A 20,185-nucleotide genomic window follows, 5' to 3' on the forward strand; every position below is an offset into this window, starting at 1 on the left:
AATAATCAATGTAGATTTCTCTGTTACTGAGACTGTGGTTGTCTCACCCCTTTCTTTTCAATATTTTCAGGTCCAGGTGAAGGATCCAGTGGTGGACGGGAAAAAGAGCAAAGCTAGGGGTTTGCTTGTGATTTGTAAAGAACTGCAACCCCTTTCTTTTGAGCAAATATATTGTAATGTATTTAAGATTAGGGTGCCAGTAGGATATGATTATGTATGTATGTGTGAATATGTGTGGATTGTGTGCTTGTGTATGAATTTTTGTCTGTTTGCAGACTTGTGGCTAGGAAACTTGGTTATGGTGTGTGGTTTTGATGGATTTACTTAGTAGACCAAGTTTCTATTACAAGCAGATCTTTATTTTGATATATATGTGATTTTATAAGCAAATGCAAAGTGGTTGCATTGCAAATGGTGTGCTATAGGCAAATATACACCTTGGATAGAGAGAGTGGGTGCGTGGGCCCCACAAGAAGCTCTGAGCCAAGTGAAAATTTTTAGCATATGTATTTATATAAATATATGATATTTGGATTGATTTGTGACCACTCTTGTATGATTTGTGCATTTTAGGGGTCTAGGGTCCATTTTGGGAAATGGCACCCGGGTGGTCAAATTTTGATGTATAGAAGTTTTTCATCATTTGAATGTTCTATCAGGTATTTTTAATCTTATTTGACGTGTCCAAAGTATTCCCATAGGTTTGTGACCATTAGGATGAGATTTGGATAATTTTGAAAATGGTTTTTACCAAAAAGCTACACTTTTACATTCGGGTGTCCAAATCTTAATCCGACTGTTGGATTTCTCTAAAATTTGGGTCACAAGTAAAACCTTTTATAAGCTTCGTGTGGGCTTTGGAATCACATCGATTGGATATCGGACAAAGAAACGACGCACTTCAGTATTTGGTCTGGAGGTGCTGTCATGACAGCATTAAATTGCTGTCATAACAGCTACAGTAGTTATATTCTAACCTGCACAAAATTCAATCCGTCCGTTGGATCGTTTCAAAATTTGGTATGCTAATAGTATTCTTTAAAAGTGACATGTGGGCTTTAGAATCACTTTGATCAGAGGTTGGATGATGAAATGGTGCACTCCAAAAGTTGGTCCGGAAGTGCTGTCATGACAGCTTTTTTAGCTGTCATGACAGCAAAAGTAACCAAATTTATAACATGTCTAATTTTTAATCCGACCGTTGGATCTTTTTGAAATTTGGTATACTTATAGTACCCTTTGAATGTGACGTGTGAGCTTTAAAATCACTTCGATTGGAGGTTGGATGGCGGAACGGCGCCTCCCAGAAGTTGACCCGGGAGGGCTGTCATGACAGCAATTTAAATGCTGTCATGACAGTATCTTTTTATTTCTCTTTCGTCTAGCTTGCTTCCATGCACTATAGTTAGAACCTATAATTTTTTTAAGGTTTTAAATGTTTACTTTGCAATTGTGTATTTGTTTAGTGATTTAAATGTTTTGTTTCCTAAGTTGGTTTTAGGATTAACTCCTTAACCACACTTAGTTTATTTGACTTGTGTGATTTTTAGATAACACTCGGGGCAAGTGTTACAAGGTTTATGTCCATTAATGTGATTTAAAGTTTTATTAATGATAATGTGCATTAATGAAACCTAAAGAGCCCTTTGGGTATGAATGGATAGTGATTTATGGGTTAATGGAATAGAATGTGTAGAGATATGTGTTGATAAATATTCAAAGATGGGATCATGATTATATTCTTGATTTTAGTTGTAGTGTGGTTTTATTTGACACCATTCAAGCTTGTAGAAGCTTTAAAAGTTAGTATTGTGAGGGGCAAGTCTTTAACCTTTTAAAGGTTTGAGGTAATTGGGAGAAACCTAACTTTTATAGTTAAATGTTAATTGTGTTTGTGAGATGCGATTAATAATTTAAATAAATGATGCATATCAACAATGTGTTTAGTTGTGAAATGATTTTAGAAAGGAAAAAATTTTACTATGCCACCTACTTATGATTTATCAATTTACTTATGGCATGTTATTGTAAAAGTAAAGAATTGTGATGTGTGATATGTTAAATGTGTGGAGTGATTAAATATGAGTATGTGAGATTAATTGCAATAAATTAATTCTTGAAATGCATAATATGTGACAAATGTACATAGCATGATCATTGTTGTGGAGTTTGCCTAGGGAGAGGAGTAGATTGGTTTAAATCCATGTGGTATTAGCAATGACTGTTGGGATCAAGAACTTGCCTTGGCATCGACCGTTAGAATAGGGAGGTAACCCTTGTCCCATAGTTGATTCGAGACTGTCCTCCTCATTCTGCAAGAGACTTGAACCTAACTAGTTTTCACTGGTTCATGAGGAGGCTAGATTAGAGGTACGACATCCCATAATTGTTAGTATTAGAAAAAATCAGATTACATAAGTGAGTGAGTTTACTTTGGCATGGTAGTTCTTCACAAGTGAAAGGCTGGGTTAGTCTGTGAAAGACGTAGCTACGTGATAACTACCAATTTCATGTCAGAGATAATAGGATGGTATAAGGTTGGCATATGATCATGTATATAAGTTCAGGCCACATTGAGGGAACATGGTTGCTATTATTGTGACCTCGTATTGTGTTTTGCAAAATAATATGATATTATGAGTTTTGGGCTCGTTCACATGGTTGTTAGTTTTGTGAACTGTGGCCAAGTGTTCATATGTGCTATATGTGTATGTGCCTATTTGCATCTATTTATTTACAATTGATATGTAACTGTATAGGTTAGGTGAAACTTAGTTACTGAGTAGTTGTACTCAACTCCTCAATTCTCAATATTTTTAAGACCTAGCTCATCAGATCCGAGTTAGGGAAAACACATGGAAGGTTAGAATTGTGGAGTAATTCTCTATATATGCCTCCCTTTTGTTGATTTATGTGTATATGTTATCGTATTTTTCAATTAGGAATATTTGATATTATTTTTGCACTACTTGCATTATTTTGTGTACAACTTGTGTATTTTATGCCTTGGGTTAGTGAGTTTCAGTTGAAAACTTATGGTCCTTTTTTGTGTTTTATGAAAATTGAGGTTAAATGGTAATTTTATGATATACGTGTTTTTGATTGTGTGTGGTGTGTTGCACAGGTCTGCAAGAGTTCATTAAGTATGGTCGGATAGTCGGTGTGAGCTATTGGCACATGTGGTTGACTTGGGACATCTATTTATGAAATTTTATGAAAAAGTGATCAAAAATGGGTTTTGATGTCCAACTTTTTATAGAGCAAGAGTTAGAGTGTGAAACCAGCGCTATTAGCTAGAGTTAGGAGAAAAATTGGTGTAGACACTGAAACCACCTCAATTGAATGTTGGACGGAGATTTGGGACGTGTTGGAAGTTTACTCCCTGTGCTATCAAATGACAGCACTGATACTGTTAAATTCATGCAATATGTCGTGGCACATAGCACCTCACACCATGGCATATAGCATAGAGAAGACAAGACGTGGTGCACATGTCACGAGCCACGGCGTACATGTTATTTTCTCCACAGAATTTTTTTTTTTGAGTTTTAAAACTCTTAGTTTTAGGTCCCTTTTGATTTCTAAGCTTTTGCTACGATTTTTATACTCTAATTTAAACTAATTAACTAATGTTTAATATTTGAAATGAATTTTAGGATTTCATTGTAAATGGTTTGAGAAATTCTCTTTTACAGAATTTAACAACTTTAGTAATCTTCGAGGGGATAATCTCTTAATTACCTTGTTAGTAGAACATGGTTTGGTTAAGTAAGGGAGACCTTACATAAACCATGTCATAACACTCCATAAAAACATAATATTTGATTTTCAAATATTTTTATACCACAATTGCATGTCAAATAATTTCGCACATTTTGATTCTAACATTTAAATCAATAAATCAATTAATATACAAAAGCACAAGAAAGATTTTTATAACATCCTCAATTTTAAACTAGATTATCTAAGCCCAATTAGATTAATTAAGTGTGTATTAGTGATGTGTGTGGCTAAAGAGGCCTAACGGGTGTGTTTGATCTCAATTTCAACCCTGAACATAAGTTTGAAGGATAATCGAGTTACGCGAGAATGAAAGAGGAAGAATATTTGAAGAAAATAATTTCGTGCCATGCACTGCAACACATTGTGTGTCTGCCATGGCATATGGTCACATTTCTGCTGTAATAAGTCACAAAAATGATGCATTAAAGGAGAGAAAAATGGAGCACAGGAGGGAGACGCAAAAGAGTAGAGCTAGGACTCAAGAAATCTGAGTATTGGGAGTAGTTTGGAGCTTCTAAACATCAAAGGTAAGCTTCTTACACTTAAATCTTTCTCTTTTCCTCCATTTTCTTAATGGTAGAAGTTAAGATTTGATTGATAATGGTGATTTTCGATCCATAGAGGTTATGAATCTGAACCCATTGACTTAAATAGAGTTAATGGAATAAGATTGAGCTAAGTAAACTTGATATTTATGATTATATGTGGATTGATGGCTGAAGAACATTAAATGTTCAAAAATTCCCATAAATATAGTGGTTGGGAATAATGTGATCTCATTAATGAATATTAAAAGACTTAATGATATTTATGAAGGTTATAAGAAGCTAAGAAACCCTATGAGTCAAGAATGAATCTTGAACATTAAAAAACATTGAAGTATTATTGAAATTAGCTCAAATATCAATATTGATGATTCACATAGTAAATGCTTGTAGTGTGACTATCATTAGCACCATTCAAGTTTCTTGAAAGCTTTGGGAGTGTGTAATTAAAGGGTGAAACTTTTGACCTCTCAAAAGTTTGAGGTAACTAGGAGATTTCTATCTTATGCTTTTGTGTGTTTATTTTTTTTATTGATTTATGATTGATAATTGAAATGTGTAATTTAAAATGAAATGCAAGTGTGGCATGATTTATTTGAGAATCTACTAGGTCAATTTTGTAAGTTTTATGCCTTGTGATGTGAAATTCTTTAAGAACAATATTAGTGAATTTTCATATTATGTTTTATTAGGAGTTTAATGACTTTATGATTGGAGAAGTACCATGAATTCTTGTTTATGAGAAGTTCAATAATGTTTAAAATGGTAGAGTTTAATGATTGTGAATGTGTGAGGTACAATGATTTTGAAATTAAAGTTCAATGACTCATTTGATTTGAAGTTTCATGAAAATGTGTTTAAGGAACTAATTGAATTGTAAAATGATGGAGTTCAATGAAATTGGTTATGTAAAGTTCTATGAATTGTGTAAACTATGAATTATTGCGTGATATTAAAAGGCAGAAGTTTGTCCAGGAAGAGAAGTAGAGAATTAAATCCACGTGGTAGGGCTCCCATCTGAATGATGACTTGTCTAAATTGATTTTATTCTTATTGTCCCACCTATTCAATAAGGGATTGTCTCACCTGTTCAATGACAAACTCAAACCTAGCTAGTTATCCACTGGTTCAACGAGGAAGCTAGTTAGGGTGTATGACACCTTATAGTTGAGAAACAGGCGAAACTATGTTCCATAAGTGAGTTGGGTATGTCTTGGTCGGATAATCCCCTCATAAGTGTTTAGGCTAGGGAGGTCAAGGATTATATACTATCCCATTGTGATATAGCCCACGATTTTATGTCAGAGGAATAAGGAGGATATAAGAAAAGTGTAATCATGCATATAGTGAGTAATGGCACATGATTGTCTGTATTGTGATCCTAATGAGAATATTCATGAATTGAGTTATAATTACTCCTGATTATGTGTGATTGTATTGTGTGATAAACTTTTTGGGATGTGAAGATTGTTGAAAATTTTATTTCCCAAGTATGTACTATTATGCTTAGAAGTGTGAACATAGATTCTTAAATGTTTTACATAATTTAAAGTATTGATATTATTTGCCACTTACATTTAAACTAATTGATATGCACTAGTAGGGTTAGTTGGATCTTGGTTACGAGTAGTTATACTCATCCCACTATCTTTAATATTACAAGAATTAACTTAAAAAGTTTAGATAGAGGAAATCTTCTAAAGGCTTAAGATTATGATCCAATTTGTACGCCTCTTTATTTTTGAGTCATTATGTGTATTTGACAATTTCAATTGCCAACTAAGGATAGCTCATTTTGATTATTACTTGCATGATGTGATTTGTGAAGTTGTAAGTATATTTTAGGCCCTAGGAGTGAGTTGATGACACATGTTATATGTAATAAGGCTAAAATACTAATGCAAGTAGGAGTAGAGCATATTATGTGATGATTATGGATTTCTTGACGAAAATATATTTAAACTCCCCTAGCATGTTTTTTAAGATTAAGGGGTTGAGTAGTAAAAATTTAATCTATGAGTATTTTATGGATATAGTGCATTGCATGAGTTAGTGTTAATGTTTTGCATGTGATCAAATAGGTGTCAATGGTTAATGGCTTGTGGTAAATGAATTGGACACTTGGTTTGTGAAAATTATTGGAAAAAAGTGTTCAAATTTTGATTGAGAAATAATTTGCTTATGAAATCAATGCCATTAGTTAGAGCTCGAAAAGAGCTTTCTGTAGACACCTAGTTCACGTCAAATGGATGTCAGATGGAGAATTGGGGCCTATCAAAAGTTGCCCTAAAAGTTATCAAATTGACAGCAAAATTCACTGTCAAAATTCGTGCAATTGCGCCATAGTGCATGGTGCCAATGCATAATATGAAAATTTTAAAATTTTCTTGTTTTTAAAATTTTAAGCAAATGCACTCATATATGCATAGATCCCATGTTTTTACATAATTTTAAATTCTGATTTGTTTATTTGGAGATCTTTGAAAATAGTTTTAGTTTTATATACTTAAGATCCTAACTTTTTTAACCATTTAAAACTTGGCATTGTGTTAACCACCTTAATCTTAACTTTTCTAACCATTTGTAAGCTTAGTATCATGTTATTTATCTTAATCTAATTCTCTTAAATAATTGAGATTTCAAAATTAAACATGGGTTAGAAGGAGAAGGATATTATAATTTTTCCCAGTTATTTCAAACTTTTAAAAGGTCAAATATTTACTTCTCAATTACTCACTCTAAAGCTTTCATGAGGCTTGAATAGTCCAAGTCGTGATTACTCTACATTTATTCACACAATTCCAACACCTAGTTCACACTTCAACATTCTCAAAATTCAATTTCCTCATATACCAAGGTATCTATATGGTTTATTAGCTTCCTCTAACATCCATTAACTTCATTGAATTCCTCACATTGCACCAACCACCTCATTAATGGTGGAATTTTATGTATTTATGGCTCCCAACAACTAAAAAAGTATAGAGCCATAAATGTTAGGTTTAAATAACCTAAACAACTCACATTAACTTTAGTTTAGTCAATGGGTTCGGACCTATAACCTCTATAAACCAAAAATTATCTTACTCAAACAAACTTTAACTCCCATAATTAAGAAAATGCAAAAGGAAGAGAGATTTAAGCTTAAAAAATTTACCTCTAATGTTTAAAAGCTTCAAAATACCCTTAAAGCTTCTAAATCCTAAACCCTAGCAGAGCTCCTTGCATTTCCTTCATTTCCTCTTTTGTTTCTTTTTGGTTCTACATCAGTTTCGTGTTCTTATTTCTATAAAAAATGTACCACGCATCATGACTCTTATCCCCCTGCACGCAACGACATGTATATGTGACATAGAGAGGGGATTCTAGCATTTTAATGGCTCATACACCACGGTATGTTGTGCTAAGGGTGAGCATTTTACCTGCAAACCTATAAACCCACCCATACTCAACGGGTTTACCCATGCCTGCATATAAAAGGAAGAAAACAGGTATGGGCGGGTGATTACTCGTTTAATGAAAAATGGGTGGGTAACGGGTAAAGGCACGGGTGGCCCGTACTTGACCGTATATATATTTTTTAAAAAAAAAAAAATAACCCCACATAGGCTTCATCTCTTCCTCTATTCGAGTCCCTTCCAACTTTCTGGCTTCTTCTCGGCTTGAGCCCCTTGACCAGCGGCAGTGATTACCATCATGACCGTCGGTGTGACTTGATTAACTTCTTCTTCTCGGCATCATCCCCTTCTTCTCTGTTCTTTACTGTTTGAGTCTTCTGGCTTTTTCTCATTCTCGGCGTCTCCTCCCTTCATCGTTTGCGTTGCTGCAAGAGAGCCTTACTGTTAAATGACACACAAATCTAGATGTGCTTTGACTCGCGCACATATAGATTTGCTTCAGGTTCTCCAGATCTGCTTCTCTTCGCACAAATCTGCGTCAATCTGCTTCACACAAATCTACTTCACTCTGTTATCTTTTCTATTCTTGGTCTGGTTTGAGTTGTCTTCCACGATTTGCCTCGACTTAAGCCATATCCTCAATGAGTTGCTTCAACTTCACTGGATTCAATTTAAGTTTGAGTTGCTTCCATATTAGATTTGGTTTGAATGTGTTACTTGAATCTCGATTTGTCTCATGAATTAAATGGAATGAGAATTTTTTTGTTGTGTTTTTTATTAAGAATATGAGTACTATAGGTTAAATGGGTAACCCAAACCCGCCTGTACCTACCCAGACCTGTTTTAAAATGGATGAAAATGGGTGTATGCGAGTGTGGGCGGGTGGTTACCCGTTTAATTAAAATCGAGCGGGTAACAAGTAAGGCCACGGGTGGCCCGTACCCGCCCGTGAATAGCCCTATGTTGTGCACACGTCGTAACATGTGGCATAAAGCTATTTCTCTTTATTTTCTTACTTTTTGACGTCTAAGTGCCCCAATTTCACTTTAGACTTAATCCTAAAACTGAAATTATAACTCAAAACACTTGTTAACTCTTTGTAATCACATACTACTTAATTAACTTTATTTACTTAGTTAATTAAGGTTTAAATTCTCTAGGATGTTACATACACCAAGTCTATGATCTTACACAATAAAGTTACAAATTCACCTTAAAAAATGCCATGTAATTTTCATGCTTGTAATATGAACAATCCATTAACCATGTCTTCTTATGGACCATAGCTTTCAAGATGATAGGTTGTATTTTCATGAAATTTGTACCTTTATGATGTGTAAGGTAATAGGCTTTGTGTACAAGTCTTAGGCTTAGTGTGCAAGGTTACAAACTTGAAGTATAAAGTGATAGATTTGAAGTACAAGGTCAAATGCTTAAGGTGTTAGGTCATATGTGTAGGGTGCAAGGTGATAGATTTGAGGTACAAAGTGATATATATAGCTGGGGACCCAAATAGACCCAAACTTCTTGAAAAGCTAGCCCAACCCAAATTCCTAAGGTCCTTGGGCTACTAAAATGTTCGAATCATATCATTTTTTTGTGATTTTATTGTTGTTTCTTCGCCTAACGGCATCAAAAAATGATTTTCAATTCATAAAAGAACAAGTCCAAGTTGAAAATATAAAGTCAAAAATACAATCCAACAGATGTCCAAAATTTGAAAATAACAAGAAGAGAATTGAACTTTTACATTGTTATGGACTGTTAAGGATCCTGCTCTAACTCAAGGTCGATAATTGTATATATTAGTGACCCTTGTCATGAAACAGACCAAGCAATAGATGCTTCCAAATTAAAGGAACTTCTTTGACATGGCAAAAAAAAATCTTCTTGGGTGATAATTCATTGTCATATTAAGGCAAGAGAATGAAAAGTGTTCCAAATCCTCACATGAAGTGGTGGAAACACTACTTTTCAGCTTCTTGTTCTGAAAAACAAATACATGAAGGAGTATAAATAACAATTTTCAATTTGTTATTATTCTAGAATACAAAGACACTCAGAAGATTGGAATCTTCACTTTAGTTTGCCCTTGATACAATTCTAGGAAATGAAAAAGAGATGGCCAAGAAAAAAGTAAGAGGCCCTTTTTGGTTTTTTTTTGCTTATGATACATATATGAAAAATTCTTAAGTAGACTGAGCGTGTCATGTAATTTGTGGTCTATTCAATTAGAATGCTCCAAGTCATCTAAATGAAATCTTTTATGACATTATTTTAATTGATTTTATTCTTATAACATAATGCATATTTAATTTTTTACCTTTTCTTTCTCTACTGTCATTAATATTAAAATCAATTTATATTTAATGGCATTTGAATGTCATGTTTTTATTAGACTGACTACATATGGTGTGACATACTTGATCTATTTAAGAATTTTCTTAATATATACATAGCTATATAGGTTTGGGAAATAAAACATTGTAGAGATCTTACACAAAACTAAGGAGACTGGATAATAAATACTCTATATACTGGAGAAACAAAACCCTTAATAGAAAATGCTTATTGTTCTCATGGACAAAAATAGTGAAGAAACACATGACATTACTTAGAGTGACTACTGAACTCAGAGCTTGCCATGATTAGAGAAGATGATGAGGATTCCCAATCAAAATACCTTTTAAGCTTGTTCGTAGCCGTGAGCTTGAGTGGGTGAATCTTAAATTGTGGTTGTGAGCTCACTTGGGTGAATATTAAATCGTGGCTATTTGCGGAGTAAAAAAGAACCGAGCAAGGAAGGTCACTAATTTTGGTTTGCTAAGGAAAAAAGATGGTTGTTGAACAAGACAGATGAAGAATATGGTTGCTGAGCGAGAGTGCAAAGTCAAGAGTGAGACAAACAAAGGCACTCGACGTAGAGATAGAGCTTGAGCAGCTCAATAAAGAGAGAAGAGTAGAAGACTCACTGGAGACTGAAGTAAAGACTACAAAAATGAATAGGCAGGGTTTGCTTGAAAGAAGGAAGTACTAGAGTGGTGCCTGTGTAGTGTTTTAACTTTTAATGGGTGAAGGTGTAAATTTGGTCGTTAACTTTCTTCGGGAGCACTACATAGCTTGTACTATAAGGTAGTGTAAAATAAGTTATCAACTTTAAAAAATGGAGTATCTAGTGACCTTTGTTGTTTTTTATTTGACAGATGTTAACTTCCCATATAGGGCCCATAAAATTTTGACTGAATATGACACATGTCATTCCACCTCAACAAATAATTATTTTTAGGTTAAAGGTATAAATCTAGCTACAAACTATTTTTTGAAGAGTACTAGGTAACTTCTACTATTGGGTGGTGTAAATAAAATTATCAACTATAAAAAATAGATCATCCAGCACATTTCTATCAATTTTGACCAAATGCCATTTATTTTCCGACTTATGGGATTCACAATGCGTCAATCTCTTCAATATTCTTACTTTAGTTCTCAATCTCATCTTGAGAAGAAGAGGCTCAAAGAATTTTTATTTGAAGACATTCATAAAGATGATGCTAATGAAGTAGAAGAAAAAGAGAAGAAAATAAGGTTTCGTTTAAATTTTTGGGGCAATTCAAGCGAAATAGTAGTTTGAATTGTGATGCTACAACGTGTAGGAAAAGCTTAATTTAAGCTTAATTTAGCTATGAATTATTTTTGAACCTATAGTGGCATCACAAATTTAGCCATAAATTATTTTTATAGAAAATAAAGTGATTGAATCAAGTTTCTCCCATGCATAGTAGCACGGCAATTCAAAATATTACTTCACTTGAATTGCCACAAAGATTTAAACAAAACCTTGTCTTCTTCTACTTTGTTGGCATCATCCTCATGAATGTCTTTAGATAAAAACTCTTTGAACCTCTTCTGCTCAAGTTGAGATTGAGAATAAAAGTAAGAAAATTGGAGAGATTGACGCATTGTGGATCCAATAAGTTTGAAAACAAATAGCGTTTGGTCAAAATTGATGGAAATGTATTGGATGATCCATTTTTTATAGTTGCTAATTTTCTTTACACCACCCGATAGTAGAGGCTATCTAGTACTCCTTAAAAAATAATTCATGGTTATATTTGTACCTTTACCCTAAAAATAATTATATGCTGAGGTGGAGTGTCATGTGTCATTTTCAGTCAAAATTTTGTAGGCTCCAAATGGAAAGTTAACGTTTGTCAAATAAAAATTAGCAGAGACCACTGGATGTTTCATGTTTAAAAATTGAAAATTTATTTCGCACCATCTCATAATATAGGTTATCTAACACTCTTAAAAAATGGTTGATGGCTAAATTTACACCTTTACCCACTTTTAATTCAATTTTTTTAAATAGAGAAATGAGTAACTTGGTCCCAATTTTGTAGGGCTTATTTGAATAAACCAAATTAGCTTGAATTATAATAATCTTACCAAAATGTTAAGCTTGGTTTTAAAATTTTTTGCTTATTTGGACTAGTTCAAATTATCAACTCTAATGTTAGGTTTAGCGTGTAAAGTAATGGGCCTGATGTACATTTAATCGTTAAATTGGTCTTGATCTCTTAAAATAATTTTCTTCCCAGTGAGAGATTTTATGGTAATTTTCCCAAAGGTTTATCTGTGCTCCCATTCAAATATGTTAGAATCTACAAATCCACAAATTGACAAGTTTTTCATCATGTATCTTCGCTTTATGCCATCATCACTTACATAGTCATAATGAAAAGATTTTCAGTAACTGTGACCCAAAAAAAAAAAATCTTCCCAACAAGAGCAAATAATAACTGTTTCCTAACTAAGTAGAGACATAGTACACATATAAGGGGTTAAGATTTCAGCTCTCCAGATCCCAACCTTTTGTCCAAGCAAAATGCCACTCACTCAAGTTAACTTAACTTTGGTTGCTAATTATAACTATTATTCCAAACTTGTGACCGCTTAGTTGATTTTCTTCAAATTATCACCATGAGTCTTGACATGGTTGCTAAATTCATGGTGTTGTTTGGTCTTCTAATTAATTCGTGGCAAATCTCAACTTCCCCTTAGAGATTGAGTTATCGCAATTACATTATTGGAAACTTCGAAAAAAAAAAACTGTGATTTAAAACTAACATATTAACTTTAATTTCGGTATTGTGGCCAAAAAAGCATGCTAAATTGAACTATTTTTTTGGTAAGACATACTGACTGGCTTGAAATAAAATTAAAATAACATCTATTAATTCTTAAAAAAATCTAATAAATATTTTTTTCTTGAGACAATGTTGGCATAAGATATTATTCTGTGTTTTTTTTTTTAACCTTGTGATATTATTTTGTAAAGAACTTAAGATAAACCATAGTTATAATATAAACTTCCTCTGGATCAAAATATAGGGCATTGATAACTAATTTACAATTCTTGAAAATGTTAGTTGAAAGCTTACATACCCTATACGAGAGTCTTGATGATAGTAATTAAAATTCTAATATATTGCATAGTTAAAAAATAAGGATAAAGGGACAAAAATACTTACAAAGTGGTTAGTCAGAGGCATCAAGTATCATAAAATAAGAAAAAGAACATAAATACTCATAACGTTACATGAGTGGGTGTACAAGTGATCAAATTGTTAACTTCGACCTAATACCATTAACTTTGACCATTAAATACTGATTGTACATGTCATGTTAGTCTTTGTTGATATAGACTAATAAAGAGGCAAAAATACCAATAGAGTTGTTGGCCAGGAGCAAAAATACTCATAATGTTATTAGAATTGGTGCAAAAGTAACCAATCCATCAAATCCCTTAAATGTTGACTATTTAGCTGATACCTAAGTAAAAGTTGATCATTTTTTTGCTAATATGGACAAAAAAAAATTCCCAGATGAAATTCTTTGAAGGTTAATCGATCATTGTATGAATATCATGTGAGAAAATATTGTTTGACCCAATATCAAATTAAATCACTTGTTTTTTTTATAGTAGTGGAAAAAACCATTTGAAAAATTTGAACTTATCATGAATAAAATTGTTTAAGGTTGTGATAATGTTTTTAAGGTAAGGTGGCATAGGAGGTGTGCTCAGTTTTGATCTTTGATTGTATATAACCTATCTTATTATATTAAATCTCAGGTTTTGCAGATAAGAAAAATGAGTAGAGAGAGAGGGAGAAAGGAAGCGATATATGTGGCGATAGAAAGAAACCATTTGGCATTAATTTTGATAAATTGATCAATATTGCACCTACTAAAGTAACATTATGGGTACTCATACAATAATCGATCAACATCCATAAAAAATTCATTTGAAAATATTTTTTATTTACATTAGCAAAAAAAAGTCAATTTTTGCTTAGGTATTAGTTAAACAATCAATATTTAAAAGATTTGATGAATTGGTCACTTTTGCACCAACTCTGATAATGTTATGAATATTTTTACTCTTGACTGACGACTTCATAGGTATTTTTATCCCTTTATTAGTCCACATCAGCAAAAAATGACATGTGGTATGCACAGTTAGCATTTAACGATCAAAATTAACAGATTTAGATTAAAATTAATAGTTTGGTCACTTTTATATCCACTCATGTAATGTTATAGATATTTATATTTTTTTCACTATAAAATATTAGGTGCTTCTGGCTGATTATTTTATGAATATTTTTACTTTTTTATCCAAAAAAATATTTATAAAAATTACCAATGCTAAAATCAGTAAGGTTTTAGAAAATGTTTAATATTATGATAGGAAGTAAGTAAGTATTTATTTACAGAATTCACTCAAGTCAGAAAGAGAATGCTGATCGCGGTGGGAAAAACCTATTGCGAATTGGCGATCGATATACGGCTACTGCGCGAAAGAAGAAAAGGCGTGGGAAACCGTTGCTTCTCATTCCTGTATTTCACTTGTTCAACCCTAGGCCTCCTTCGACTATAACCATCCTCTTCACGAATCCATTCCTCCTTACTCTGCGGAGGCGGCGGCACTACCAACAGAGCAGTGAGTTTGATGTTCCGTTCTGAGTTCCTTGTTTAAGAAATAATCGCATACCCGCCCATTGCCATCCCTAAATTCCAAGCTCTTCTTTCATGGAATTTGGGGCTTGTTCCAGGGTGTGTAACAGTGCCCAAGTCTCGAACTTCAGCCCCGTCAGAAGCTACTCTCCAGGACCTTCATGTTTTACCCAGTTTTCTAACGTTTCACTTCGTTTTCCCACCTCTGTTTCTAGCAGAGGATACCCATGCAAAGCCATGCTCAACGAAACGGCCGCAATCTCTGGAAAGGTTCTTGCTATTTTTCTTTTCTTTGAACTTTATGATCATCGTTGGAATGATTCTATTGGCAGTGTTTTATCTTATGGGTTATGGTTGAATTTCACGCGTCCAGGTGAAGAAGATGGATGGAGCTCATTCGGGTGGATTTGAGCTTTCTGGTTTGACGGCTTTGTCGCCGTTGGATGGTCGTTATTGGGGTAAAGTCAAGGAATTGACTCCTTATATGAGCGAGTATGGGCTAATCTACTATCGGGTTCTTGTTGAGGTAAAGTGTCAATTTAAGCTCGACTTCTTTTAATTTTTTTTTTTTAGTGGGCGTAACAGTGAAGGGCTTTGTAAAGAAGCAAATTTATCTCATAATTGTATCATACCTAGTGATTGATTGAGAAAGAAATTTACCACATTGCCATGTTACATGTTTCATTAATGAGGAAAATTCTGAATCAAACATACGTGGGTTATTGTTTGTTTGGGAATTTACATTGGTTTACTCTATGATGTGGTAGAATGACAGTCACATGCCAATGCTGCTAAGCTGTAATTTTTGTGTTAAAGGTTATGAATTGGGTCTGATTTAACAGTGTCCGAAGGAATGAACATGCAATGATTCTTGATGGAATTTGACTCCTTGCATAAATTTGTGTGTGTACTGCTGCGTATATTTCATTGTGTTGAGCATTTTACGCATTTAGGCATACTTAGTCCATGGTGGGCTAATTTTACTGTTACTTTTGATGAACTTTCTCCTCAACTTGGTCTTTTATTTGATCAATATGTTATTTGTCAGATTAAATGGTTACTGCAGCTGTCTCAAATTCCTGAAGTTACAGATGTTCCAAATTTCAGTGAAGAGGCTAAATCTTACTTACAAGAAGTAATAGATGAATTTAGCATCGGCGATGCCATGGAGATAAAAAATATTGAGAAGGTGACAAATCATGATGTAAAAGCTGTGGAGTACTTCTTGAAGCAGAAATGCCAGTCAAATGCTGAAGTAGCTAAGGTTGCACTTCACTTCCTTTCCCCTTTCTGTCAACGAGGTTGTGCACTACTTTCAGTTTGGCATGATGGCATCATGAATTTTGATGGTTCACAACATTTTGAAACTTTTCAGTAGCATTCTTATATATCCTTTTTCCATTGCAGGTTCTTGAATTTTTTCACTTTGCTTGTACGTCTGAGGATATAAATAATCTTGCGCATGCCTTGATGCTGAAAGAAGCAATGCAGAAAGTCATTTTTCCTGTGATGAATGATTTGATTAAGGCTATATGTAACATGGCCAGAGATAATGCACATGTCCCAATGCTTTCACGTACACATGGGCAGGTAGGCTATTTTGTGAATTAGTTTAATAATCAAGATTTCTTGTCTTTTGTGGTTTTAAACTTTTGTATTTCCCTATGTATTGCATGAAATATGAAAGATAAGTTATACCATCCATGACTTGTGAATAATAGTGCGACTTATTATTCATTTTATTATACATATTGATAATATATTGGTGATGGTACATGAATATTGATGTTATGCAACATCATGAAAAATTCACTCTGCCATTTTTTTTCCCACTTTTCTCCAGCCTGCTTCACCAACTACATTGGGAAAGGAAATGGCAATATTTGCTGTGAGGTTAAGCAGAGAAAAGAAGGAGCTATCTGAGGTGGAGATGTTGGGAAAATTTGCTGGTGCTGTTGGAAATTACAATGCACATTTTGTGGCATATCCTGATGTTTACTGGCCTCACATTGCAGAGGGGTTTGTAAAATCTCTTGGGTTGAGTTTTAATCCTTATGTTGCTCAGGCATGTTCCTCTCCTTTTCCTTTATGCTAAGATTGGGCACAACTTCATGTTATTTAATAAACCAAGAAGGCTGTGAAGACTGAAATTTTTATGGCTTGTGCCATGCCTCTTGGCAATAATATAGACGTTTTTTGAAAATTTTCGTCATTTTTATCTTGTTAACATCTTTTAAATTTATGAAGAAGTTCTGCAATTTTATGAGCTGGGGGATTTATAAATTTCAAAGCAGAGTTCACTCTAGCTTCAGCTTGTTGTTGATCGCTTTATATATCCATCTGATTATATTACTTTGGTCTGGTAACAGATTGAAAGTCATGATTACATGGCTAAACTGTTTCATTCACTTATCCAATTCAACAATGTACTAATTGACTTTGACAGAGACATATGGGGCTACATATCTTTGGGTTACTTTAAGCAGGTGAGCTTTCTGATATAGAAGCTATAGTTAGTGTAGGTTGTTGGACTTTTAGTATTATAATGATCTCCTTAATGCAAAACCTTTCTTTCAGATTACCAAGGCTGGGGAGATTGGGTCATCAACTATGCCTCACAAAGTAAATCCCATTGACTTCGAAAATAGTGAAGGTAATCTTGGAGTGGCCAATGGAGGCCTATCTCATCTAAGCATGAAGTTGCCTATTTCACGTTGGCAGGCAAGGGTTATATCAGTTTACTTTTTCTTTCCAACATTTTTTACATCATGTCCTTATTGAAAATCTAAACTATGGTGATATGTGTGTATAATAGAAATCATGTATATCGGTTTACTTTCTCTATCCAACATTTTCTACTTTTTATCAGTTTACCTATTTAATCTTCTGGACTTTGGTTCGCAGCAAGTATGAATTGTGGTATGTGTGCATAATAGAACACATGTATATGTTGTTTGATCATGCTGTGGAAAACGTTTTTGTGTTAGCTACTATGGTCTATCGATCTCTTAGTACAATTGAGTGGTAGTGAACCATTGATAGTTTGATTTTAAGTTGCTATTGGAAGTAATATTTTTTCCTCTTTTTTTTTTTCAGCGGGACTTGACTGATTCAACTGTCTTAAGGAACATGGGTGTAGGAATAGGCCATTCTCTTCTAGCCTACAAAAGCACACTTCAAGGGATAGCAAAGCTTCAGGTATTAAATAGAACGTGATATACATTGGTGGTTTCTCAGGATGTGTTTTTCTTTTTCTAGTTGAAATGAAAATAAGTAAGGTGATAAACTTTGGTTCTTTCCTCTGTTCATTCGTAGCAGTTTATCTGGGAAAGTGCTTGTATAAATCTGCAGTTACATGCTGCTTGCAAGCCCATGGAGCAAATTTCTCCTGTTTTGGAATAATCCTTGAGAAAAGATAATGTCAAGATAGGCTTTTCTTCTTACAGTTAGCATTGTTTTAAAGTTTTGTTTGCCAACTTAGGTCAATGAAGCTCGCTTGAGTGAAGACTTGAACCTATGCTGGGAGGTGCTGGCCGAACCAATACAGACTGTATGTATATGCTTCTGACTTTTGGTGGTCTGTTAATTTGTTCATTTTCAATGCTTGAGGGTACCTTTTTGAGCTCTTTATTAGTGATGTGATATTCGCTTAACACATTTTACTAATTGGTACAACATAGACAAAAACAATTTTTTAGTGCGAACTGAGTTACTGATTCTTGTGAATAAAATTAAAAAAAATGAATAGGTATATTTCATAGTGCCTTTTTGGCTATGCTGGCTGGAATAAGAGCCGTTTCCTAATCATCATATGTATTTTCCCATCACAAGAAATTAAATAATATTTTTTTGAGAGATAAACAAGGAATTTGTGCTTCTGTTATAAAACAAAATCGGAAGCAAATATAGATAATTTTTTAACATAATTGCCCCAATTGAATTGAAAGAGCTGCAAGTTTTGCCTCACCTATTAATGGTATTGCTTGTGCAGCACGGCCAGACAGGCCCTGAGTCCCTTCTCGAAACTTGGTTTAAGGAATACTTGTAGCCAATGGGTTTTTCTAATTCCTGACATTATATGATAAAATGGTTGGCAATTATTTGCTGGATTCATTTGCAGATTTGTACTGGCATTGTTTATTGTGCTAGTTTTAATATAGATGTTTGGTGTCTTTGCAAATGCATGTATAGGTCATGCGAAGATATGGGGTTCCAGAACCCTATGAGAAATTAAAGCACTTGACGAGAGGGAGGTCGGTCACTAAAGAAAGCATAAGGGAGTTTATTGAGGGCTTGGACATACCGAAAGAAGCAAAGACGCATCTATCAAAGTTGACACCACATACTTACATAGGAGCGGCTGTGGAGTTGGCCAAAAATGTGGAAACAGCCGTGAATGCTGTGATTGGGATGAAAATCTTTTGAGAAGCTTCAGGCCTCAGTATTAGGACCAGATCTGAAGACACTTCCCTAAATTTAATTCCATGTTGGCTCTTGTTGTACCTGGGGAGGCTCAATTCTTACCCCATTTTCCATTGGGGGTATCACCAACGATTTTCCTTTGGGTCGCTCCGAACCCTCCGCTAACATCTAGATTTCATAATTTACACTCGATTTAGATTTAGAAATAAGAAAATCTCTTGTATTATAACTTAAACGGTCCATGGTTTTTTTTTTTTGGGACCTGATAAACGACCCATGGTTGATGGAGTAGATTTTTTATGGTGAAAGTCACCAGCTTGCGCCTCTTGCAATATTGAAGTGGTGGAATAGCGATTTCCGGTTCCAGACCTGGGATTGTCGTAATTGCAAGTTGGTTTCTCTAATCTTTGATTATATTTTATCATGCTTGAGTAGTGTGAAACAGATAGTTGTGTTTTAATGCATGTTCTATTTTGAAGGATATCATCTGCAAGAATAAATGATTTGAGTTTAGTATAAAAAAGTGACAATTAAAAATGAAGTTGTTAAACGATGGAGAGTGTTGAGTTTAATTTTTTGTGTTCAATTTAAATGATTCAAGGGTAACAAAAGAATAGGGCGATCGCTTAAAAAAAATAGGCTGGTTTTCTTGAGCATAGGGTGATCTGATTTTGTGAATCATTACACCAGCCGACCATTGCAGAAAATCGTCCTCCCATTCATCACATTTCAAGCACGCCGCAAGACCATGTTGGATCCCAAAACCAAAAGAAACTAGTTGTAATGATTCTGATTATCCCAATGGTTTACGAGAGCTAAAAAGCCATGACGAATCTGGTTGAGATTCGAATGCACATTCTTCAGGCATTAATGTAGAACAGTCAAGATGTAATAAATCTCTGAACGAGCATTTGATTAATGAGAACTGCCTTGAGCAACTTAACCAAACGGTACGTTCAAGCATACATCCTCATAATACTTCTGAAGGTTCAAGAGTGAAAAGGAGGAAGTTTTTCAGGG

The 20,185-nt window shown here is 34.1% G+C and overlaps 1 protein-coding gene across 2 annotated transcripts; it reads left to right on the forward strand.

Moving 5' to 3' along the window:
- The first annotated feature begins 14,532 nt into the window (after positions 1–14,532).
- On the forward strand, positions 14,533–19,549 carry LOC129299578 (uncharacterized). Of its 2 annotated transcripts, XM_054938064.1 has the most exons (11): positions 14,533–15,013; positions 15,117–15,269; positions 15,792–16,007; positions 16,151–16,333; positions 16,587–16,808; positions 17,113–17,229; positions 17,321–17,464; positions 17,840–17,941; positions 18,225–18,293; positions 18,735–18,832; positions 18,935–19,072. In XM_054938064.1, exons 1-10 carry the CDS (start codon positions 14,819–14,821, stop codon positions 18,789–18,791), a joined length of 1,458 nt encoding a protein of 485 aa, XP_054794039.1. In that variant the 5' UTR covers positions 14,533–14,818; the 3' UTR covers positions 18,792–18,832; positions 18,935–19,072. The 2 variants fall into 2 exon arrangements, with proteins under 2 accessions (XP_054794039.1, XP_054794035.1); XM_054938060.1 differs by lacking the exon at positions 18,735–18,832 and having other exon boundaries at positions 18,935–19,549.
- The last annotated feature ends 636 nt before the right edge of the window (positions 19,550–20,185 follow it).

This window comes from Prosopis cineraria, unplaced genomic scaffold (genome assembly GCF_029017545.1).
Source record: "Prosopis cineraria cultivar Desert tree isolate PC_DT_omini unplaced genomic scaffold, ASM2901754v1 PC2, whole genome shotgun sequence".
NCBI classification, from domain to species: Eukaryota; Viridiplantae; Streptophyta; class Magnoliopsida; order Fabales; family Fabaceae; genus Prosopis; species Prosopis cineraria.

Coding starts and splice junctions, on each gene's coding strand:
- LOC129299578 (XM_054938060.1), top strand. CDS start 14,819: ATGGAATTTGGGGCTTGTTCCAGGGTGTGTAACAGTGCCCAAGTCTCG. Junction 17,230..17,320: donor CTTTGGGTTACTTTAAGCAG/GTGAGCTTTCTG, acceptor CCTTTCTTTCAG/ATTACCAAGGCTGGGGAGAT. Junction 17,942..18,224: donor AAGGGATAGCAAAGCTTCAG/GTATTAAATAGA, acceptor TTGCCAACTTAG/GTCAATGAAGCTCGCTTGAG.